The sequence below is a fragment of the Capra hircus genome, chromosome 9, assembly GCF_001704415.2.
Source record: "Capra hircus breed San Clemente chromosome 9, ASM170441v1, whole genome shotgun sequence".
Taxonomy (NCBI): Eukaryota; Metazoa; Chordata; class Mammalia; order Artiodactyla; family Bovidae; genus Capra; species Capra hircus.
Window position 1 is genome coordinate 20629726 of NC_030816.1, and position 26270 is coordinate 20655995.

The 26270-nt window shown below is 40.3% G+C and overlaps 1 protein-coding gene across 1 annotated transcript in view; it reads left to right on the forward strand.

Moving 5' to 3' along the window:
- ROS1 (ROS proto-oncogene 1, receptor tyrosine kinase) overlaps positions 1 to 26270 on the forward strand; it is a 125111-nt gene that overhangs the window by 49700 nt on the left and 49141 nt on the right. The window contains 8 exon segments of the mRNA XM_018053025.1: positions 10746 to 10960; positions 11292 to 11452; positions 11824 to 11968; positions 14699 to 14961; positions 17105 to 17168; positions 17933 to 18135; positions 19887 to 20092; positions 21182 to 21465. Of these exon segments, the coding sequence (XP_017908514.1) occupies positions 10746 to 10960; positions 11292 to 11452; positions 11824 to 11968; positions 14699 to 14961; positions 17105 to 17168; positions 17933 to 18135; positions 19887 to 20092; positions 21182 to 21465 (1541 nt within the window).

A 26270-nucleotide genomic window follows, 5' to 3' on the forward strand; every position in this document is an offset into this window, starting at 1 on the left:
ATTAGTGTAGAACATGGTGAATATTCTATGGCTTTCCTCTTAGCTCAGTTGGTAAAGAATCTACCTGCAATGACAAAGACTTGGGTTCAGTTCCTGGGTTGGGAAGATCTCCTGGAGAAGGAAATGGCACCCTACTCCAGTATTCTTGCCTGGAGAATCCTATGGACAGAGGAAGCTGGCAGGCTACAGTCCATGAGATCGCAAGAGTCAGACATGACTTAGCCGAATAAACCGCCACCATGGTGAATATGGCAATGTGGTATAAGGAGAGTCCAGCAGAGGCACTGAGAAGAATGCCCCTCAAGAGCCTAGGAAATGAGTGGATAGGTTTCTATGCTTCTTAACACAGTCTCTAACTATGATTATAGACAGGCCGGTAGACCTCTTTAGTTGATCTATCTGAATGCTTTGTGTTTAGTATTCTTATCTACATACTTGATTATATTTTCTTTTGTCACTATAAAATATTCTCATTCATCTACGGTAATACTCTTAATCTTAAAGACTATTTTGATATTCAGTTCAGTTCAGTTCAGTCACTCAGTCATGTCTGACTCTTTGCGACTCCATGAACTGCAGCACGCCAGGTGTCCCTGTCCATCACCAGCTTCCGGAGTCCACCCAAACCCACATCCATCGAGTTGGTGATGCCATCCAACCATATCATCCTCTGTCGTCCCCTTCTCCTCCTGCCCTCAATCTTTCCCAGGATCATGGTCTTTTGCAATGAGTCAGCTCTTTGCACAATGTGGCCAAAGTATAGGAGTTTTAGCTAAAACATCAGTCCTTCCAATGAACACCCAGGACTGATCTCCTTTAGGTTGGATCTCCTTGCAGTCCAAGGGTCTCTCAACAGTCTTCTCCAACACCACAGTTGAAAAGCATCGATTTTTCTCCGCTCAGCCCTCTTTATAGTCCAACTCTCACATCCATACATGACCACAGGAAAAACCATAGCTTTGACTAGATGGACCTTTGTTGGCAAACTAATGTCTCTGCTTTTTAATATGCTATCCAGGTTGGTCATAACTTTCCTTCCAAGGAACAAGTGTCTTTTGATTTCATGGCTGCAATCACTATCTGCAGTGATTTTGGAGCCCAGAAAAATAAAGTCAGCCACTGTTTTCACTATTTCTCCATCTATTTTCCATGAAGTGATGGGACCGGATGCCATGACTTTAGTTTTCTGAATGTTGAGATTTAAGCCAACTTTTTCACTCTCCTCTCTCACTTTCATCAAGAGGCTCTTTAGTTCCTCTTCACTTTCTGCCATAAGGGTGTCATCTGCATATGACACCTGTCATCTGCATATCTGAGGTTATTGATATTTCTCCCAACAATCTTGATTCCAGCTTGTGCTTCCTCTAGCCCAGCATTTCTCATGATGTACTCTGCATATAAGTTAAATAAGTAGGGTGACAATATACAGCCTTGACGTACTCCTTTTCCTATTTGGAACCAGTCTGTTGTTCCATGTCTAGTTCTAACTGTTGCTTCCTGAACTGCATACAGATTTCTCAGGAGGCAGGTCAGGTGTTCTGATATTCCCATCCCTTTCAGAATTTTCCACAGTTTATTGTGATCCACATAGTCAAAGGCTTTGGCATAGTCAATAAAGCAGAAATAGATGTTTTTCTGGAACTCTCTTGCTTTTACCATTTTCCAGCAGATGCTGGCAATTTGATCTCTGGTTCCTCTGCCTTTTCTAAAACCAGCTTGGACATCTGGAAGTTTACAGTTCACGTATTGCTGAAGCCTGGCTTGGAGAATTTTGAGCATTACTATACTAGTGTGTGAGATGAGTGCAATTGTGTGGTAGTTTGAGCATTCTTTGACATCGCTTTCTCTGGGATTGGAATGAAAACTGACCTTTTCTAGTCCTGTGGCCACTGCTGAGTTTTCCAAACTTGCTGGCATATTGAGTGCGGCACTTTCACAGCATCATCTTTCAGGATTTGAAATAGTTCTACCAGAATTCCATCACCTCCACTAGCTTTGTTCGTAGTGATGCTTTCTAAGGCCCACTTGACTTCACATTCCAGGATGTCTGGCTCTAGGTGAGTGATCACACCATCGTGATTATCTTGGTCATGAAGATCTTTTTTGTGCAGTTCTTCTGTGTATTCTTGCCACCTCTTCTTAATATCTTCTGCTTCTGTTAGGTCCACACCATTTCTGTCCTTTATTGAGCCCATCTTTGCACAAAATGTTCCCTTGGTATCTCTAATTTTCTTGAAGAGATCTCTAGTCTTTCCCATTCTGTTGTTTTCCTCTATTTCTTTGCATTGATCTCTGAGGAAGGCTTTCTTATCTCTCCTTGTTATTCTTTGGAACTCTGCATTCAAATGGGTATATCTTTCCTTTTCCCTTTTGCTTTTCACTTCCCTTCTTTTCACAGCTATTTGCAAGGCCTCCTTAGACAGCCATTTTGCTTTTTTGCATTTCTTTTCCATGGGGATGGTCTTGATTCCTGTCTCCTGTACAATGTCATGAACCTCCGTCCATAGTTCATCAGACACTCTGTCTATCAGATCTAGTCCCTTAAATCTATTTCTCACTTCTACTGTATAGTCATAAGGGATTTGATTTAGGTCATACCTGAATGGTCTAGTGGTTTTCTCCACTTTTTTCAATTTCAGTCTAAATTTGGCAGTAAGGAGTTCATGATCTGAGCCACAGTCAGCTCCCGGTCTTGTTTTTGCTGACTATATAGAGCTTCTCCATCTTTGGCTGCAAAGAATACAATCAATCTGATTTCAGTGTTGACCATCTGGTGATGTCCACGTGTAGAGTCTTCTCTTGTGTTGTTGGAAGAGGGTGTTTGCTATGACCAGTGCGTTCTCTTGGCAAAACTCTATTAGCCTTTGCCCTGCTTCATTCTGTACTCCAAGGCCAAATTTGCCTGTTACTCCAGGTGTTTCTTGACTTCATACTTTTGCATTCCAGTCCCCTATAATGAAAAGGACATCTTTTTTGGGTATTAGTTCTAGAAGGTTTTGTAGGTCTTTATAGAACTGTTCAACTTCAGCTTCTTCAGCATTACTGGTTGGGGCATAGACTTGGATAACTGTGATACTGAATGGTTTGCCTTGGAAACACAGATCATTCTGTAGTTTTTGAGATTGCATCCAAAAGATGCATTTGAGTACTGCATTTTGGACTCTTTTGTTGACCATGGTGGCTACTCCATTTCTTCTGAGGGATTCCTGTCCACAGTAGTAGATATAATGGTCATCTGAGTTAAATTCACCCGTTCCAGTCCATCTTAGTTCGCTGCTTCCTAGAATGTCGATGTTCACTCTTGCCATCTCCTGTTTGACCACTTCCAATTTGCCTTGATTCATGGACCTGACATTCCAGGTTCCCATGCAATATTGCTCTTTATAGCATTGAACCTTGCTTCTATTGCCAGTCCCATCCACAATTGGGTGGTGTTTTTGTTTTGGCCCCATCCCTTCATTCTTTCTGGAGATATTTCTGGACTGATCTCCAGTAGCATATTGGGCACCTACCGACCCAGGGGATCCATCTTTCAGTGTCCTATCTTTTTGCCTTTTCATACTGTTCATGGGGTTCTCAAGGCAAGAATCCTGAAGTGGTTTGCCATTCCCTTCTCCAGTGGACCACATTCTGTCAGACCTCTCCACCATGACCTGTCTGCCTTGGGTGGCCCCACACGGCATGGCTTAGTTTCACTGAGTTAGACAAGGCTGTGGTCCATGTGATCAGATTGACTAGTTGTCTGTGATTGTGGTTTCTATCTGTTGCCCTCTGATGCCCGCTCTCAGTGCCTATCGTATTACTTGGGTTTCTCTTCCCTTGGTCATGGGGTATCTCTTCACGGCTGCTCCAGGAAAGCACAGCTGCTGCTCCTTACCTTGGAAGTTAATATTTGTGATATTAGGATATTAAGAAAGTCATAGCAGCATTCTTATGCTTAGTTTGCAGGGCATAGCTCTTTATCTCTTTACTTTCAATTTGTCTTTACCCTTAAAGTGTGTTCCTTGTAAACAGCATACAAGTTTTTGCTTTTTTATGCAGTCTGACAGTTTCTGCCTTTTAATTGGGGTGTTTGGTTCATTTACATCTAGTATAATTATTTATTGATATGTTTGGATTTAATTCTACCATCTTGGTGTTTGACTTCCATTAATCTCATCAGCCATTTATTCCTCTATTCTATTTTACGCATTTTTGACAGTGAATAAAATACTATTTTAGTATTCCATTTTATCTCCTCTTATGACATTTAAATTATGTGTATTTATAATTTTCTTTAGATTGCTTTAGAGAGTAAAATAAGCACTTTTAACAGTAAACATCTTCAACTTACCATTGTCATATTCAAACTGTTCTTATTTCATAAATGACTTTAAAACTTTATAATGATATGTTTCCAATTATTGCAATGGCAACCCACTCCAGTGTTCTTGCCTGGAGAATCCCAGGGATGGGGGAGCCTGGTGGGCTGCCGTCTATGGCGTCGCAGAGTCAGACATGATGCAGCGACTTAGCATCAGCACTCTTTGTGCTCTTATTGTCATATATTTCACTTTTACCTATACTATAAAATCCATGTTTATTACTGTTTTTAGTTTAAACAGCCAATAGTTTTTAACTTCAAGGAAACAGTTCAGTTCAGTTCAGTTGCTCAGTTCATGTCTGACTCTTTGCGACCTCATGAATGGCAGCACGCCAGGCCTCCCTGTCCATCACCAACTCCCAGAGTTCACTCAAACTCACGTCCATCGAGTTGGTGATGCCATCCAGCCATCTCATCCTCTGTCGTCCCCTTTTCCTCCTGCCCCCAAAATCTCAAATTAAAATAAGGACAAAAAGTCATTAGAGAACAGCAGTCAGAAGGATAATTTAGAGGTCATGTTATTTCATAGACGAGGACATTGAAGCAGAGATGTGTATAAATTTGCTGACTGTTACACAGTAAATTGGGGAGATAGTCAGGAAAAGGCTAAAGTAAAGCAAAAGGTCCTGCTCTAGGGCAGAGATTTCTAATGCTGGGTTCTTGGACCCCCTAGGGAGTTCATGGCTGGCTTTAGGATGTGTGTGAGTGCTTGGAAGCTGAGCATCCATCATTTCATCAAATTTTCAAGAGTCTAATCTTATAAAGGCCAAAAGTTCCTGTTCTATGAATACAATTTCAAGATTACTTTTAGATCAAAAATACTTTTGTTTGGTTTATGGAAAAATTCTTAATCATAGAGAATATGAAAAAGGAATATGTATACATATATAATGGAGAAGGCAATGGCACCCCACTCCAGTACTCTTGCCTGGAAAATCCCATGGATGGAGGCGCCTGGTGGGCTGTAGTCCATGGCATCGCGAAGAGTCGGACACAACTGAGCGACTTCACTTTCACTTTTCACTTTCATGTATTGGAGAAGGAAATGGCAACCCACTCCAGTGTTCTTGTCTGGAGAATCCCAGGGATGGGGGAGCCTGGTGGGCTGCTGTCTATGGGGTCGCACAGAGTCAGACATGACTGAAGCGACTTAGCAGCAGCAGCAGCAGGCATATATAAACATATAATGGAGTGAATATGTGTATATATATATATATAAAGGTGTATGTGCATGCATCCTCAGTCACTCATGGGGAACTCTTTGTGACCCCATGGACTATAGCCTGCCAGGCTCTCTGTCCTGGAATTCTCTAGGCAAGAATATTGTAGTGGGTAGCCATTCCCCTCTCCCGGGGATATTCCCAACCCAGGAATTGAACCCAGATATATAAAATGCATACAAGCATATACACAGCAATCTGATTAATCATTTATTTTATAGCAGCTGTAACATAAAGCTCTAGCTAGTTTCCCAGTTGTGAACCATAGAAAATTGGCTGTTCCTTTTCCTAGAAATGTGAAGTACTGGCAGTCTGATTGTCAAAAGAATCTGTCTCTGTGATATAGACAGTGCTCACAGTGACAGTGTCCTGAAGGATCATGATTCTCTGTATGCGTCTGCACACCTCAGAGGACAGTCTAACTGGCGTTGAGAGTCCTGCTCTCAAGTGTCCAGAAAATCAATACTATTGAATTCAGCAGATAACAGAAGGAAGTTTCTCCTTTAAAAATGCATTTCTTTATCTCAAGGTTAATTTTCTTTGTATGTATGCCCAATGGAGTGCAACAGATCTTGACAAGGTTATACAAATGACAGGCATTTTGCCCTCCAAGTAAGTCTTTCCTTTTCATCACACCAGAAAAAAAACAGTGGTAGATAAAGATAGGAATTCCAGAACCATCTTGCAAGCAGAAAATTTTCCCTAATTTAAAACCCAAATTCCTTCTTCAGCATTTCAAGTTCCTTACCTCTAGTCTAGATCATCACTGCCCAAAACAAATAATGTGAGCTACATACATAATTGTAAACTTCCTAGTTAAATTATTAATGAGATATTTGCATTTTCATATTAATTCTAATTAATAGCCTGGGTGTATTTTACATACATAGCACATCTCAATTTGCACACTAAGTTTTTATAGGAAATATTTGATCTATAGTTAGATTTTATAAAATTTACAGTTGAAAAAGTTGATTTATGTACCCAAGTTTTTCCAAAATACTTGAAAAGTTTTCTAGAAAATCATATATATGATTTATAACATATAAATAAAATATTAGCTTAAAATTCTAACCTAAGTTAACTAGCATTAAATAACATAAAAATTCAGTTCCTTAATTTTGGTAGCTAAGGGCTCAGTAGTCACCTGTAGCCTACCTTATTGGACAGTGTAATTCTAGGATACAGTAGAGATGAGATTGGGCTTCCCTGGTGGCTCAGTGGTAAAGACTCCACCTGCCAATTCAGGAGACGCAAGTTCGATCTCTGGGTCAGAAAGATTGCCTGGAGAAGGAAATGGCAACCCACTCCAATATTCTTGCCCGGAGAAATCTCATGGACAGAGAAGCCTGGTAGGCTGCAATCCATGGAGTCACAAAGAGTCAGATGTGACTTAGAGACTAAACAACAATAGAGATGAGATTAGCTGTTTACTGTCTTTCAGCATACCCTGAACTTGATGACAACTGTAAGTAGCTTTTCAAACTGTTCCCTCTGCTATGTACAACCATTCCCTTTGGTTTATTAAATAATGGATCTATTATCAGTATAACACCACATCTGTCTTGGAGGTTAAAACAGGTTGCATCTGTCGTAAAAGTTCAGGCATATTTAGTCATGTCAGAACTGAGTATATTGCTCTAAAGGTGCCTACACCCTGCTGTTTTCTCTGAATAAAATGGTCCCCAAACCTGCTTCTCTTGCTTACTTTGTATTCAGACTGCGTGGCTCAGCTTAAACATGGTTTTCTCTAAGAGAGGCTTTCTCTGACCAGACCAGCCCATTCTACCTTTCCATTTAAAGTGTCATTCAGTGATGTAGTTATTTGCTTCTTACCTGCCTATTCTACTAGGCTGCATATTCTAGGAGGGCAGGAACTTCATTTGTCTTATTTACCACTGTATTCCTAGTGGCCACCACAGAACTAGGCACCCAGCATTTGCTGAATAAATGAATGTGCTTCCAGTAGAGTAACCTCAGCTGACCTCTATACGTATCTCATGCTTCATGGAAGGAGTTACCTTTTAGTGCATTTATGGTTGAGCTTCGATTTGAATCCAGCTTTGGCGTGATAAAGGACAGAAATGGTCTGGACCTAACAGAAGCAGAAGATATTAAGAAGAGATGGCAAGAATACACAGAAGAACTGTACAAAAAGGATCTTCACAACCTGGATAATCATGATGGTGTGATCACTCATCTAGAGCCAGACATCTTGGAATGTGAAGTCAAGTGGGCCTTAGAAAGCATCACTACGAACAAAGCTAGTGGAGGTGGAATTCCAGTTGAGCTATTTCAAATCCTGGAAGATGATGCTGTGAAAGTGCTGCACTCAATATGCCAGCAAATTTGGAAAACTCAGCAGTGGCCACAGGACTAGAAAAGGTCAGTTTTCATTCCAATCCCAAAGAAAGGCAATGCCAAAGAATGCTCAAACTACCGCACAATTGCACTCATCTCACAAGCTAATAAAGTAATGCTCAAAATTCTCCAAGCCAGCCTTCAGCAATACATGAACCATGAACTTCCAGATGTTCAAGCTGGTTTTAGAAAAGGCAGAGGAACCAGAGATCAAATTGCCAACGTCTGTTGGATCATTGAAAAAGCAAGAGAGTTCCATAAAAACATCTATTTCTGCTTTATTGACTATGCCAAAGCCTTTTACTATGCCAAAGTCTTTGACTGTGTGGATCACAATAAACTGGGGAAAATTCTGAAAGAGATGGGAATACCAGACCACCTGACCTGCCTCTTGAGAAATCTGTATGCAGGCCAGGAAGCAACAGTTAGAACTGGACATGGAACAACAGACTGGTTCCAAATAGGAAAAGGAGTACCTCAAGGCTGTATATTGTCAGCCTACTTATTTAACTTCTATTCAGAGTACATCGTAAGAAACGTTGGACTGGAAGAAGCACAAGCTGGAATCAAGATTGCCAGAAGAAATATCAATAACCTCAGATATGCAGCTGACACCACCCTTATGGCAGAAAGTGAAGAGGAGCTAAAAAGCCTCTTGATGAAAGTAAAAGAGGAGACTGAAAAAGTTGGCTTAAAGCTCAACATTCAGAAAACAAAGATCATGGCATCCAGTCCCATCACTTCATGGGAAATAGATGGAGAAACAGTGGAAACAGTGTCAGACTTTATTTTTTTGGGCTCCAAAATCACTGCAGATGGTGACCATGAAATTAAAAGACGCTTACTCCTTGGAAGTAAGTTATGACCAATCTGGATAGCATATTCAAAAGCAGAGACATCACTTTGCCAACTAAGGTCCGTCTAGTCAAGGCTATGGTTTTTCCAGTGGTCATGTATGGATGTGAGAGCTGGACTGTGAAGAAGGCTGAGCACCGAAGAATTGATGCTTTTGAACTGTGGTGTTGGAGAAGACTCTTGAGAGTCCCTTGGACTGCAAGGAGATCCAACCAGTCCATTCTGAAGGAGATCAACCCTGGGATTTCTTTGGAAGGAATGATGCTAAAGTTGAAACTCCAGTACTTTGGCCACCTCATGCGAAGAGTTGACTCATTGGAGAAGACTTTGATGCTGGGAGGGATTGGGGGCAGGAGAAGAAGGGGATGACAGAGGATGAGATGGCTGGATGGCATCACCGACTCGATGGATGCGAGTCTGAGTGAACTCCGGGAGTTGGTGATGGACAGGGAGGCCTGGCGTGCTGTGATTCATGGGGTCGCAAAGAGTCGGACACGACTGAGCGACTGAACTGAACTGAACTTACCTGTTGCTGTGGACTGAAGGATTTGAGGTGCTGACTTCCTGCAAGTGAGGAGGTTGTGTTGAAATTGTGATGAATACCAGATGCCAAGAATTTTTGGATCGGCCCAGAAGATATTCACAGAATAAAAGTCTTCAGCTGGACATGAAAGGCAATCCCAGCCAATGACAATTAAGGGATTTCCAGTTTCAGCCTGCAGGGAAGTCTCTGTCCTGGAGACTGTTTGGGGAATGCTGAATAAACCACTTGTGAACAAGGCTAACAGGAACCTATCTGTAGGATCTAGGCTGCAGCAGCCCTGTGCATGGTCCAGAAGTGCCGGCCTTCTCAGGTCAAGTGCATCCTGCTTGGTGAGCTTCCTTCCACATGGAATTTGGTTTTATATATCTCATCAAGAGATATACTGGAAAGGTCTCATGAGAAATGGAAACAAGAAAGTGTAAAATTAGAAAAGGTGAAAGTCCCAAAGGCAAGCCAGGTGCTGTCTTCACATCTGAATAGGTATGAATAAAGAATCTTTTACAAGAAAAAAGACTATGGGAATAGTACGCGTGAATGTCGTTTTTCTTTATAAGGCTCACAACTCCCAGATTCTCTGAGGTAATTTTGGCTTTCTCAAGGAGGTATTATGAAACTCTCAAAACAAAACTTTTATTTATTTTGATTTTAAGTGCCATATTTTTCTATAAAGGGGAATGTCAACACTTTAAAAGATTTAGAGAAATCACTTCTTTTTTTAAATGAAATGACTACTCCAAAAGGCTGAGAATCACTGAGATAGTTATTATTGAGTACTAGAAAACCGGAGTAATTAGTATTAGAAAACCGGAGTAATCCAAGCAGATTTTTAAAGTAAAAATCATTATAAAATTCCTCATCATTGAGAAAAAACTTTAAAAGCAATTTTGAATGACATTCTGTTTACTTGAATTCCCTGGTCTGAAACAGAGCATTTGGACTAAACTGTGGAAATTGGTAAGTATCAATGAAGCAACCGACAGTTGTGAATAGTATAAAGTGAAGGATCAAACAGCTTAGAATAAAGATTGGTGAGTAAACAGTATGACTAACCAGGAACGAGAGGAAGGCAGTGAGGAGAAACCAATCAGTGGATTGTGCCTTCCATGTGGGGTTGTTACGAAAAATCACGAGGATTTATTAAGATCTGTGTAACACTTGCTATTGCAATATCACATTCATAAGAGAAGCCCTGGAAAATCTACTTTAGGAATACTTCCTGAAAAAAATGCAAAAAGGCAACTTTACATAGAGTTAAGAATAATGAGAATTATTGTCGCCAAGTTTGTTCTCAAACACACACACTAAACAAACACACATTCTCTCCTCTTGAATTTGCTACTTGAAAGTACCAACCCTTACCCCACTCCAGACACACACGCTAACGGGCGTCCTGTTTCAGCAGTGCTGGGGATACCACCATCACAGAATTCGCAGCCTGGAGCACCTCCGACATTTCCCAGAATGCACTGATGTACTACAGTGGTCGGCTCTTCTGGATCAATGGTTTTCGGATTATCACAGCTCAGGAAATCGGTCAGAGGACCAGCGTCTCTGTTTTGGAACCAGCCAAATTTAATCAGTTCACAATTGTTCAGACATCCCTCAAGCCTCTGCCAGGTACGATATTTTATTCCTGCTTACCCTCTCTTCTGCATACGTTCTGTTAAAAAAATTTTAAGGTTGGGGTATTATTTTTTTTTCCTTTAAAATTATGTTTTAAGAGGGAAAGATGGCTTTAGTAGTTTCTGTTGATTTGCTTGCAATCCTTTTAACTCTTAACCCAAATTTTCAGCCTGAAATAGTCAGAAAAAGATGATTTTCAGAATATATTAAAGGAAAGAAATTTCTCATTTTGGTTCTAATTAGCAATTTCTGTTAATATTCCATGTGTCCACGATAATTGATAATCCCCATTTTTTCTCTCTCTATTCTTTCTTTCATCCCTTAGGGAACTTTTCCTTTACCCCTAAGGTTATCCCTGATGCCATTCCAGAGTCTTCATTTATGATTGAAGGAAATGCTTCCGGATTTCACATCCTCTGGAATGCTCCCGCAGCAGTGGATTGGGGCGTAATTTTCTACAGTGTGGAATTTAGTGCTCATTCTAAGGTATGGCATTGGTTCTAGTAACTTCTAGTTTTCAAACAGACTGTACCATCTTCATCAGGCCTACCTATACTGATTTGTACTTTCTTTACTTAGCTGAGTCCATCTCCCTCACTGTTCCTGTGGCATTTGGTTATAAAGATTATTCCTGAGAATTCTGTTTTACAGCTAGTCTCTGATTGCTTTATGGTTAGTGTTAACCATTCGTGTGTTACATACACTAGTGTTGTGGAACAACATGGAACTTACCAACATTGGCATTTCCAAAATTGCAAGGTTAACTTTCATGTGGACCAAAGTTTTAAGACTGTAATTTGGAAAAAAATGTTATGACTCTCTTCCTAAGAAAATAATATTTTGTGCTTATATTTTAGTTCCTGGCTAGTGAACAACAGTCTAAACCTGTATTTACTGTGGAAGGGCTGGAGCCCTATGCCTTATTTAATCTTTCTGTCATTCCTTATACCTACTGGGGAAAGGGTCCCAAAACATCTCTATCACTGCGAACACCCGAAACAGGTACAGGGGCTAAAATCTCTTTTTAGAAAAGGCAAAATCTCGCTTTCCATGATCTAGAATGGATAATTAATCATTTTTAACAATAATATTTAGTTTTGTGTAGATGTATTTAGATTCAATACTCTTTCAGTGATTTTTTGGGGAATAGAATAGCACAATTAAATCTGCATAATTCATTTCAAAACAGTATTTCAGATTCCTTAAAGACTGTTTCATTTGACTGTGATGATGTATGTATATAATGCAGAAATATGTTTCAGGTTATTTGTGAAATGCTTCATAAGGACAAAGGGGATTTAAGACCGTAAACATTTCCTGGAAAGCAAGTTTACCAGGAAGTGTTCTTACAGAAAGTAACTCAGAATCTTCTGTAGGTGAACAACGGATGTCTAAACTTAAAAAAAAAAATGTTTTTCTTTGGAATATATTTTTAAAAAGAAAATTAGCCACACCTTTACATGTGTATATCACTTAAAAATGTACAAAGTACATTTATATGTATCATTTCTTTATTAAACATTTATTACATCCCTATCATGTGTCAGAAACATCATTGTATCATTTATTTGATCATTACATAGCTCTGCTGTAGGTAGAACAGGTGTTATTATCTCCGTTATGCTAAGAGATAACAATCTCTTAGCAGGTTATTATGTTATGTTAAGCCTAGGAGTTGCCCCATGTAAGACAGTTAGTAAGTGGCAGGGCTGGGGCTTACTCTGAACTTTTCACTCTAGTTTCTTCAAATCTCCACTCAGTCATTTTTGTAAACATTGGCAAATGATCATATCATGTTAATTTAATTTATATAAACGTCCCAGCATGGGACCTGGCAGGCAGTAAGAGCTCAATAAACATAGAAATCCATTTGCCATTGCATTTTTTTTATACTGTTAAGATTTTATCAGCAGTATTTATTCGTGAGTCTCATAACAGGAACATAGTGGAACCTGGGCAGGTTCTGGAGCAGTTAGCGTTTGGATCCAGGTGTGCACTCTTTGAGATTGTCTTGGGATGTTAGCTTTGGTAGAATTCTTCTGTGGAAACGGACTTGACTGCACCCATCAGGGGATGCACTGAGAGCAAGGGATCTTCAGTACTCAGCAGTAAGGATGGATGATACGATTTGGCACTTGCCTCAGGGGAAATTTATAATATAGTTGGAAATTATTCAAATTGACAAATATTTATTAAGCACTTACTGTGTGCCAGTCCTCTCCTAGATTTGGGGGGATTTAATAAGGATCAAGAAAAGGTGCTTTCTCTCTTTCTCTGATGAAGCTCATAAAACAGTTATGAGTTCTGGGGATCAATGTACATCGTGGTAACTCTAGTCAACAATACTGTATTATATACCTGAAAGTTGCTAAGAGAGTAGATAGTAAATATTATTGCCACATCAAACAATTGTAATTATGTAAGTTGATGTGTTAATTGACCTTAATCATTTTGCAATATATATGTGTGTATCACACCATCACACTGTACACCTTAAACCTAAACGTTATATGTCTATTGAAAGTATTAGTCACTCAGTCGTATGCAACTCTTTGCAACCCCATGGATTCTATCCTGCCAGGCTCTTCTGTCCATGTAATTCTCCAGGCAAGAATACTGCAGCGGGTGCCATTCCCTTCTCCAGGGCATTTTCCTGACTCAGGGATTGAATCTGGGTCTCCTGTGTTGCAGGAGATTCTTTACCATCTGAGCCACCAGGGAAGCCCGTATATCAATTATATCTTAATAAAGCTGGGGGGAAAAGTTTAAAAAATGCAGACAGAAAAACACAGAAAGTGCTAATAATAATAGAAATGAGACAGTGACAGTTGACTAGCAATAGCATAGAGTGAATAAACAAGCCATGAAACCTTCACCTCTATCAGGTGAAGCATTCTTAAGAGAGGGCCATGCTTGGGGACTGGTGTGACCAGGGAAAGCCTTCCTTCGGGGAGTGGAAACTTTAGCTGGGCTCTAAGGGATGAAGCAAGAAGAGGTTTATCCCATGTACGGACAATGTAAGAAGGCTGGGGACTGGATATCCAGCCTGGGGATTGGATAATGATGTGAGGGCTGAACATTAAGGAGCAATGGGATTGGAGTGACAGACTGGGAGAAGACCTTGTGGGGGAATCCTGAGAAAGAAGAGGGACGTCTTGGATGGCACGACTTGGAAAACAGGCAGAAGAGCTTCTCTTGATTGACATGCACACAGAGAGAGAAATTAATTAAAGGACTGTGAGAGGCTCAGTTGCTTGGTTTGGCTCTAGAATAGATGGCAACAGTCAAGCCATACTCTCAGAGAGGGTTCTAGATGAGATGACCCGGACCCTGGATATGCTTTATTTTATACCCTGAACTGGCTAAACTCTAGATAGAGATAGTGTCTTCCTTCCAGTGGTGACTGCCATTTCCGCCTCCAGAATGAGAGTAAATACTGTATTTTCTAAGGAGAACTAGCCAGCTTCCATGTATACAAACACAGACTAGAAAGATGAGCCTCAATAGTAGTAAGCAGGATTTGGGTTGGAGGAGGAAAACTAGCAGAAGTATCAGGATAGGTTCCTGAAGAAATCGATGGCATATTCTCTCCAGAGGATCTTTAAGGACAAGATAGATACACCTTAACTGTCTGGAATGAGAAATATTTATTACTACATTGCTCTGCACCCTCATCGTGAGTGATAGAAGTCGACCTTATATTCTTTTCTGCCCTGTGTCTCTGCTTTTCAGTTCCGTCAGCACCAGAGAATCCAAGAATATTTATATTACCAGGTGAAAAACACTGTAACAAGAATGAAGTTGTGGTGGAATTTAGGTGGAATAAGCCTCAGCATGAAAATGGTGTGTTAACAAGATTTGAAATTTTCTACCAAATAGCCAACCAAAACGACACAAACAGAACAGTTGAAGACTGGCTTGCTGTCAATGTCACTCCCTCAGTGATGTCTTTTCAACTTGAGGGCGTGAGTCCCGGGTACAGTGTTGCCTTCCAGGTACGAGAGTGAAAATGGGGATACGGGGGTCTTAGTGTAGACAGTGGATTAAAGGACCAGGTTAAGAAGTCTGCTCTGTTAATAATCTGATGTATGCTGTAATCACAGAGGTCAAGTGGGCAGCAAATATACAGCAGGAGAGGGTACAGCTAGGATAAAGGACATCTTGACACTTTCTTGCTTCCAGATTCAGAACAAATCATTATTTTTGGCCCCATCACTAAAGGCCATGTATCACGGTAGGCGCTTTTATGTTGATTATCTCATTTGATCTTCACATTGTGAAGAAAAAGCCATGTCCCTGGGTGCGTCGGTGAGGTACCAAAGCTGTGTGGTTGGGAAGTAGTGTGCTGTTTGCTCTGGCTTCTAGAATCCTTTCCATCATATCACATCAAATGCTGGGAGGCATCCAACAAGTGGGGATGCCCTTACTTCCAGTTATTGAAGGAAATAAAAGCTGAGGGTCTAAGTAGTTGACATCTCACATTTTTCACCTGGCTGCTGAGAGAGAAGAAAGTGAAAGAGAGTAGAAGTCAAAAGGAAAAAGCTACTGCCACTTGTTTGGGCATTTTAAATTTAGTATGACAAAGCTTTCCCCTTATGGTAGATGGCTTGATGATTTTTACATCTTCATTATATATCAGGCTAGTGACAAGGCTGTGCACATTTAGAGTTTTTTTCCATCCTTTTTGGGAAACATATGGTTTTGGGGAGAGTTTTAAAGATTTGTGGTTTCCAGAAGATCTATTTTATTTTTGTAAAATTTTAATTCAACAATTATCCTTATAATATATTAGGTTAACATATACTAATAAAAATTATACATAAAACTGAAAGATAATACACATTCCTATTTGTTAAGAATTATGTGTGTGCCAATTAAACAAATATACTGGTTAGGTGTGCTTGCCTCTATGGTTTGTTGATGTTGTTTAGTCTCACGGTTGTGTCCGACTCGCTTGTGACCCTGTGAACTGTATCTCACCAGGCTTCTCTGTCCATGGGATGTCCCAGGCAAGAATATTGGAGTGGCTTGCCATTTCCTCCTCCAGGGGCTCTTCCCATGCCTCCTGTACTGGCAGGCAGATTCTATGCTGCTGAGCCTATATGGTCATAGTGGTTCAAATCTCAGTCAGCAAAGTGTGCAAAGTGACACACATGCAAAGGCATGAGTTTTACTTGAATAGTCCAGTGCAAAAGTGGAGACTGCTTGATATATATAAAATATATGTGTGTGTATGTATGCACCATGTTACACACAGACATACACACACACACCAGAGACAGATAGTAATAAATAGAATACAGTAGAATTGATTTAATAGAAGTATAGTAAAAATGAACCAATATTTTGTTGATTGAGAGAACACTTGAGGATCTGTTTTTCAAGGTCATCATTATGGACGGCAATTTTCTTGTAGGCTATAGTACACAGGCAAGGTTTGGAAGTGGAAATAATTATTATATAATAAAAGACATTTAATAAAAATTGTTTAAAAATGTTGCTATTGGAATGCAGTGTGGCACAGTGGGAAGAAAAGCAGACAGACCTCAGAAGACTTAGTTCTCATGCCAGGCCCTACATGTGTCCTTTTGGCTGGACACCCTAATGATGATCTTTGTCCAGTTTCTGCTCTCAGTAGCTGTGGAGATAATCTATGTAAAAGTGGTTTTGAAACACACTATTCATTTTCAAACATAAGGGTTATTTACTATTTTCTTTGTATAAATCTCCTTTTTAAAAAGTATAGTAAATTTAGTTATTTGAAACTTCATGTGGATTTCATGATAAATGGAAGTTTACCATAATCAATATAGTTTTGTTTCTGTTAAATATTCCATATAACTTAATTTTGGAAATAGCTAAAGACCTTTTTTTAAAAACGTTAGATCTTTTGCAATAGGGATTTGTGCCATTACTTTGTACTTTTCTGGACAAAAAAAACCCTAGCAATAGTAGTTTAGGGCAATATTTTTCCCCATAATTTATTGCTGTATACTTAGATGTGACTAACTGAAACTATTCATAATGTATCTCATAACTCTGAAATGAAGCATTCAATAATTTATCAGTCTCAGCACTTAATTATTGTCACTCAGGACACTTCTGAAAGCACTTCTTTACATCCTTTTCTTTCTTTAGGTTCGAGTCTTCACATCCAAAGGACCTGGACCATTTTCTGACATAGTAAAGTCCAAAACATCAGGTATTTATGATCTGAAACCTGTACAAATGTTAATTAGTTAGTGATTTAATTATAAAATATTAATATTATATCAGTTTTATAGAAATATTAATATTATATTAAGTTTATATAATATAAATTTGATTTGATTATCAAATATTAATAACAATTAGTGATTTAATTATCAGGAACTTCCTTGATAGCTCAGCTGGTAAAGAATCTGCCTGCATTGCAGGAGACCCTGGTTCGATTCCTGGGTTGGGAAGATCCCGTGGAGAAGGGATAGGCTACCCATTCCAGTGTTTTTGGGCTTCCCTTGTGGCTGAGCTGGTAAAAGTCTGCCTGCAATGTGGGAGACCTGGGTTTGATCCCTAGGGTTGGGAAGATCGCCTGGAGAAGGGAATGGCTACCCACTCCAGTATTCTGGCCTGGAGAATTCCATGGACAGTCCATGGGGTCGCAAAGAGTTGGGCATGACTGAGCGACTTTCACTTCACTCTCTCTCTACTGATTTAAAAACATTTTGACCCTTAGTATTCTCAGGGATACCCAAGTACTATCTCTGAGCTGAAATTAAAGTCAAACAAAGTAATCAAATTTTATCACCACCTAACCTGGTTATATAAACCCAGGCTTAGAGTGCCTGGGCAGTCTCCTTTGAGACAGGTATAGGTATAGTCCATGAGCCCAGAGACTCATGGGTTTCAAAATGGTCTGATACTGAATCAAGGGGTTTTGCTAAAGTTCTTTTTCTCATACATATTATCTATGGGTTTTGTTTTTAGAAATTAACCCATTTCCATACCTCATAACTCTTGCTGACAACAAGATAACTCTGTTAGATATGGATCGAAATCAGGTCACGTGGACGTTTTCGGCAGAAGGCGATGTCGCTGCCATGGGCTACACAGCTGATGATGCAGTGGGGTACTGTGCTCAGGGAGACTCCCTCTTCCTCCTCAGAATGGACAACCGGTCCAGCACTAAGGTATTGTGCTATGTAATTCCTTTGAACGAAAGTGGAATATTTGCCTATCACACAAACCTGTGATTAAAATGACTGGCCGGTGGTTGAGACATTAAGATTAGAATGGCTGAAAAAGACAGGTGTTGTACAGTTTTTAGTTCCAAATGAATTCAGGTTAGATTTTGGGCAAATGTGATTCAGGCTTAATTTAGCAAACAGTGGGTTTAAGGCACTGCGTTACCTGAGATAGAGGTTAAAAAAAAAAAAGTCACTGTCTTTGAACAAATCCAGTCTTGTATTAGTCTAAGATAAGGAAGACAGGGTTGCATAGTGGTTAAGAGGGTGAGCTTTGAAATCTGATAAGCTAGAGTTTAATTCTGACTCTATTACATGCTAGATCTGTGACCATCAGCAGTTTCTTTAACCACTGTGGTTGCATAGTCCCTCATCTTAGGGTGAAGATGAATGAGCTAAGCCTTGGAAGGCACTTAGCACAATGCCTGGCATGTGGTAGGCATTCACTGAATTTAGCTAGTGGAGGGGATAGGCAGAAGACTGTAAGTGCTGTGCCGAGGGCAGGATGCAATGGGACTGCAGAGAACGGATACTTAACCCAGGGTGGAATGGCGGTGATAGTGGTAGAGTGGAGAGACATCTTGGGTACAAAGATGATGAACCAGGTGAAAGTGGGGCATGGCTGAGAGATCAGCAAAGTCTGGGAAACCAGAGAGTCACAGCCTGTTTGGGGAGCCGTAAATAGAAGGAGGTCTTCCCTGGTGGCTCAGCAGTAAAGAATCCGCCTGCAATGCAGGAAACGTGGGTTTGATCCCTGGGTTGGGAAGATCCCCTGGAGAAGGAAATGGCAACCCACTCCTGTATTCTTGCCTGAGAAATCCCACAGACAGAGGAGCCTGGCTATAGTTCTTGGGGTGTCAAAAGAATTGAACATGATTTGGAGACTACACAACAGCAAGTAGAAGGAACCTGGAATGGAGATGGAGGTGAGGGGGCAGAGTGAAAGGCAGGTGTTAAAGCTGAAGAGGCGGGCAGGGCCCTGAATGGAGTGGGCCTTCTTTACTGTGCTAAGGAGTTGAGTGTCAATTTAAAAGCCAACATTAAGCCATTCAAGACATTTAGTGGATTATTAATGCAATCAACTAGTGTTTCAGGAAGACCTCTCTGTTACCTGTCTGAATAACCTTAGAGAAGGTTAAGTCGGAGGCAGTCAGGAGGCTATCACAGAAATCCAGATGGGAAATGTTAAGCAGGAAAAGAGAGACAGAGAGTGAAAGAGGAGAGGATAAACATGGAAGATATTTAAAATAGGACTAGTTCACTACGGGTAGTAATGGGAGGAAGAAGTCAAGGGTGAATGACGATTGTCAAGATTGTTCCTCAGGTGAGTGTTGGAAATCCATAATAATATCAAATGCAGGAGAAAAGGAGATTTGGGGTGGAGTGATGCATTCTGTTTTCTGGGATCATTCATTTGGTAGTTTGATATTTGAATCAGTAACTCAATGAGCCATCTTGCCTGAAAATGTAGATTTGTAGCACTGGTCTATGGATTACAGTTGAAGCCATGGTAATTGAAATTAACCGTGTGTGAAAAGAGGTCCCATGTTACAATGGTACACAATCCAGAGTTATCAAGGTTTGATATCACAAAAGAGAATTGCAGTTAATAAGTAATCCGAATGTTTAAAAAAGGTCATCAGATTTAAGGAAAATGACCTCTATCTTCTTGACTGTGCTTTCTACCTGTTGTTAAGATTTTCAGAGATCCACTGGTTTTTGATATCACATTTATTACAATTGACTGGATTTCAAGGCACCTCTACTTTGTGCTGAAAGAATCACAAAGTGGAATGCAAATATTTGATATGGATCTTGAAAACAAGGTGAAATATCCCAGGAAGCTGAAAGTTTGCAACAGAAATTCAACAATAACTTCTTTTTCTGTGTATCCTTTTTTAAGGTATGTGAAGTGTATCTGTTTCTATTGTGAAGAAATAGATATAAACATATTTAATGTGATATCTTTGGTTTAATATCAGAGTCAATGATGGGACAATAAGATGCTTAATGTTCTTGATGTTAACTTACAGTAAGTAATTCTAGGTATGAATAATGAGCCCATAACCACCAATATATAAAATTCATCCATACTGAGAACTCCTTTAACCTAAAGTTAGATTAATTACCAGCAGGAAACTGAAGTGTATTTTTAATCCAGTGAATTTAATAAATACCCCCAGTTGGTAAGGACAGGAAGGGGATTGAGACAGTGGTGGGAAATGAGCAGGAGATAGGCAGTTTGTTTTGCACAGTGAATGATATTCTGGGCTCATTTGTCTTTAATTAATTCATTCACTCATTAGATGAATTGTAAGACCTCCATTCAGACCTGAAGGGAAGTTTTTCAGGCTGCTTGTGTTTGTGCCATTAGCATGGTTATAGTCTATCTTGAAACTAGATTGGTAACTAGTATTAAGTAGAAACAAACTTAAGAAGAGAGGAATGGCGATGGTGTTGATGGAAAGTAGGCAAGTGTGTTTCATATTTAGAGCCTTTAATGAGCCATTTAATACAATACCTAAGATCATGAAGGCTTCCCCGGTGACTCAGATGGTAGAGAATTCGCCTGCAATTCAGGAGACACGGGTTTGATCCCTGGGTTGGGAAGATCCCCTGGACAAGGGAATGGCTGTTCACTACAGTATTGTTGCCTGGAGAATTCCATGGATGGAGGAGCCATCATGATGGGCTACAGTCCATGGGGCCACAAAGAGTCAGACACAGATGAGTGACTAACACGCACTTACAAGGTCATTATAGTCCAAGGCTTTTGTTGGAAACACATTTATTGAGAAATTGTTGGAAAATGCTACATACTGGACTTTGTGTGACCTTTTCCATCAGAAGGTTTTTGAGCACTGAGACATGTCCTCTCTAAAGGTGGCATTTGTTCCCACAGTCATTAGAAATGATTTCTCTTCATTAGAAAGTGATATGTGTGATGGTAGGTTTAACTGATTAAATTGGAGGATCTTTTTCCCCCCAATAGTCGCCTATATTGGACAGAAGTTTTTGATTCTGGATCTCAGATGTTCTACTACAGTATTATGAACCAGACTGTTCACCGAATTCTGCAACCTCCAGTCATAAACCATCCAAACGGAAGCCAATGTTCTTGCAACGTGACTGAATCTGAGTTGAGTGGAGCAATGACTATTGACACCTCTGATCTAAAGAAACCACAGATATACTTTGTCAAAGGTCAAGAGATCTGGGCAACAGATCTAGAAGCGTGTCAGTGTTGGCAAGTTATCATACTGCCTGCTCCACTCGGTAAGACACCTGTGTGTATGCAGATCTTCACTGGCGATGGGAGACCTTCCCATCCCATTAAAAAGGGGTTACATTCAACACATACTCAAATGGATATATATATGTATATACACACAAATAATATACGTGTATGGTATTTACTCCAAACCATGCCAGATGTTTTTGTGGATTTCAAGTTGTATTCAGGCAAAACATACATAGGCATTCGCATAATTTTCTGGACCGGTAGGAAACTTTTTTCTTCTTGTCATTTGACAGTTAACAGAACTATTAATACAACTTCTTGAGCTCAATTACATATTCTAAACAGGTTACTAAATGCCTTATTGCATTTGATCTTCAAAATACCTCAGTGAAGTAGATAGTAATATATGCGTTTTACAGATAAGGAAACTGAGGCTGAGAAAGGTAACATGTCTGTAGGGTTACAGTTAATGCAGGAGCTGGTGTTAGAAACTGGGCCTAACTCCAGCATCCCTGCTCTTCCTACCAGTGCTTCACGCCCATGAGATCATCAGATCTCATTGCCTCCACATTTAGTGCGACTTGGTCAATATTTGACATATCTAGTTGCTGAAATTCACAAGCTTATGGAGGAAATATTTTAAAGTCATTTGGTAGTCTCCTAATTAGCAGTACTTGTAAAATTTTAAAAGATACCCTAAACATCCACATATATTCTTAAGGCTCTAGTCCTCACTATCCAATATAGTAATCGCTCATCACATCTGGTGATTTAAGTTTAAATTAATTAAAATGAAATTCTAAATTTAATTCCTCAGCCATACTAGTCACATTTTAAATGGTCAAAACCCATTAAGTGGCTAATGGTTACTGTATTGGGCAGTATAGATATAAAATATTTCCATCACTAAAAGTGCTATTGGGCATTTTGAAACTGCAAATGTGTATGTGTATCTGTTGGTATAACTGAATATATGGTTTTGTTGACACATCCCAGAGCCTTCTAGAAACAATTGCAATGTACTTTCAGTGGGCTTCAGATTAGAGATAATGTTTTGAACTTCTCTTACTGGGAGAATAACTTGCTTCTATTGAGTCTGTGACAAAAGATTCACAAAGACACTCACAAAGACTCACAAAGATAAAGACTCCTTGGTCAAACTTTAATTCCTTTTTTTTTCTGTCTGTGCCTTGTGACCTGCTGGATCTTAGTTCCTGGACCAGGAATCCAACTGGTGCTTCATGCTGTAGAAGCATGGAGTCCAGGGTCTTAACCACTGGACCGCCAGGGAAGTCCCTGATTAAACTTTAGTTACACTCTTGTGAGGAGTGTAAATAAACTAGGCCTCATACTGGACCTTGCATGTCCATCCTTGCTGAGTCCAGTTTTAGCAAGAATCTTGCCAAATCAGCTTAGAGAGAATTCCTCCCACTCAGTATCTGACCGAGTTCTTTATCCCTCACTGTTGATGTTCTTGGCTTGCCTTTAGCAAAAATCTTATTGGACCAGTTTAGCAGGAGTTCCCCGCTCCTGCCCCTTGATGTCTCCTCTCTTGTTGGCTACAGCCCCCAGCTGTTGTTGTTGTATTTGAGTTGTGCATGTTTCCCTCCACTATTGCAATATTAAAACAGCCTTGATTAAAGTCTTCCACGGGTCATGGTGGATTGGTCTGACAGAATGTGGTCCACTGGAGAAGGGAATGGCAAATCACTTCAGGATTCTTGCCTTGAGAACCCCATGAACAGTATGAAAAGGCAAAATGGTAGGATACTGAAAGAGGGACTCCCCAGGTTGGTAGGTACCCAATATGCTACTGGAGATCAGTGGAGAAATAACTCCAGAAAGAATGAAGGGATGGAGCCAAAGCAAAAACAATACCCAGTTGTGGATGTGACTGGTGATAGAAGCAAGGCCCGATGCTGTAAAGAGCAATATTGCATAGGAACCTGGAATGTCAGGTCCATGAATCAGGGCAAATTGGAAGTGGTCAAACAGGAGATGGCAAGAGTGAACGTCGACATTCTAGGAATCAGCAAACTAAAATGGACTGGAATGGGTGAATTTAACTCAGATAACTATTATATCTACTACTGTGGACAGGAATCCCTCGGAAGAAATGGAGTAGCCATCATGGTCAACAAAAGAGTCCGAAATTCAGTACTTGGATGCAATCTCAAAAACGACAGAATGATCTCTGTTCGTTTCCAAGGCAAACCATTCAATATCACAGTAATCCAAGTCTATGCCCAAACCAGTAACACTGAAGAAGCTGAAGTTGAATGATTTTATGAAGACCTACAAGACCTTTTAGAACTAACACCCAAAAAAGGTGTCCTTTTTCATTATAGGGGACTGGAATGCAAAAGGAGGAAGTCAAGAAACACCTGGAGTAACAGGCAAATTTGGCCTTGGAATACGGAATGAAGCAGGGCAAAGGCTAATAGAGTTTTGCCAAGAGAACGTACTGGTCATAGCAAACACCCTCTTCCAACAACACAAGAGAAGACTCTACACGTGGACATCACCAGATGGTCAACACTGAAGTCAGATTGATTATATTCTTTGCAGCCAAAGATGGAGAAGCTCTATACAGTCAGCAAAAACAAGACCGGAGCTGACTGTGGCTCAGATCATGAACCCCTTGTTGCTAGATTCAGACTGAAATTGAAGAAAGTGGAGAAAACCACTAGACCATTCAGATATGACCTAAATCAAATCCCTTATGATTATACAGTGGAAGTGAGAAATAGATTTAAGGGCCTAGATCTGATAGATAGAGTGCCTGATGAACTATGGATGGAGGTTCATGACATTGTACAGGAGACAGGGATCAAGACCATCCCCATGGAAAAGAAATGCAAAAAAGCAAAATGGCTGCCCGGGGAGGCCTTACAAATAGCTGTGAAAAGAAGAGGAGTGAAAAGCAAAGGAGAAAAAGAAAGATATAAGCAGCTGAATGCAGAGTTCCAAAGAATAGCAAGAAGAGATAAGAAAGCCTTGCTCAGTGATCAATGCAAAGAAATAGAGGAAAACAACAGAATGGGAAAGACTAGAGATCTCTTTAAGAAAATTAGAGATACCAAGGGAACATTTCATGCAAAGATGGGCTTGATAAAGGACAGAAATGGTAGGGACCTAACAGAAGCAGAAGATATTAAGAAGAGGTGGCAAGAATACACAGAACTGTACAAGAAAGATCTTCATGACTAAGATAATCACGATGGTGTGATCACTCACCTAGAGCCAGACATCCTGGAATGTGAAGTCAAATGGGCCTGAGAAAGCATCACTACGAACAAAGCTAGTGGAGGTGATGGAATTCCAGTTGAGCTGTTTCAAATCCTGAAAGATGATGCTATGAAAGTGCTGCACTCAATATGCCAGCAAATTTGGAAAACTCAGCAATGGCCACAGGACTGGAAAAGGTCAGTTTTCATTCCAAAGAAAGGCAATGCCAAAGAATGCTCAAACTACCACACAATTACACTCATCTTACATGCTAGTAAAGTAATGCTCAAAATTCTCCAAGCCAGGCTTCAGCAATACGTGAACCGTGAACTTCCTGATGTTTAAGCTGGTTTTAGAAAAGGCAGAGGAACCAGAGATCAAATTGCCAACATCTGCTGGATCATGGAAAAAGCAAGAGAGTTCCAGAAAAACATCTATTTCTGTTTTATTGTCTATGCCAAAGCCTTTGACTGTGTGGATCATAACAAAGTGTGGAAAATTCTGAAAGAGATGAGAATACCAGACCACCTGACCTGTCTGTTGAGAAACCTATATGCAGGTAAGGAAGCAACAGTTAGAACTGGACATGGAACAACAGACTGGTTCCAAATAGGAAAAGGAGTCCGTCAAGGCTGTATATTGTCACCCTGCTTATTTAACTTTTATGCAGAGTACATCATGAGAAACGCTGGACTGGAAGAAGCACAAGCTGGAATCAAGATTGCCAGAAGAAATATCAATAACCTCAGATATGCAGCTGACACCACCCTTATGGCAGAAAGTGAAGAGGAACTAAAAAGCCTCTTGAGGAAAGTGAAAGAGGAGAGTGAAAAAGTTGGCTTAAAGCTCAACATTCAGAAAACGAAGATCATGGCATCCAGTCCCATCACTTCATGGGAAATAGATGGGGAAACAGTGGAAACAGTGTCAGACTTTATTTTTTTGGGCTCCAAAATCACTGCAGATGGTGACTGCAGCCATGAAATTAAGACACTTACTCCTTGGAAGGAAAGTTATGACCAACCTAGATAGCATATTCAAAAGCAGAGACATACTTTACGAATAAAGGTCCGTCTAGTCAAAGCTATGGTTTTTCCAGTGGTCATGTATGGATCTGAGAGTTTGACTGTGAAGAAAGCTGAGCACCGAAGAATCAATGCTTTTGAACTGTGATGTTGGAGAAGACTCTTGAGAGTCCCTTGGACTGCAAGGAGATCCAACCAGTCCATCCTAAAGGAGATCAGTCCTGGGTGTTCTTTGGACGGAATGATGCTAAAGCTGAAGCTCCAGTACTTTGGCCACCTCGTGCGAAGAGTTGACTCATTGGAAAAGACTCTGATGCTGGGAGGGATTGGGGGCAAGAGGAGAAGGGGACGACGAGGATGAGATGGCTGGATGGCATCACTGACTTGATGGATGTGAGTCTGAGTGAACTCCAGGAGATGGTGATGGACAGGAGGCCTGGCGTGCTGCGATTCATGGGGTCGCAGAGTCGGACACGACTGAACAACTGAACTGAACTGAACTGAACTGACCATTTAAACAAGTGTCAGAACAACTTTCCTTACCGTCTGATACCCAAGAATTATCTATGGGCCCTTATCTTATAGAA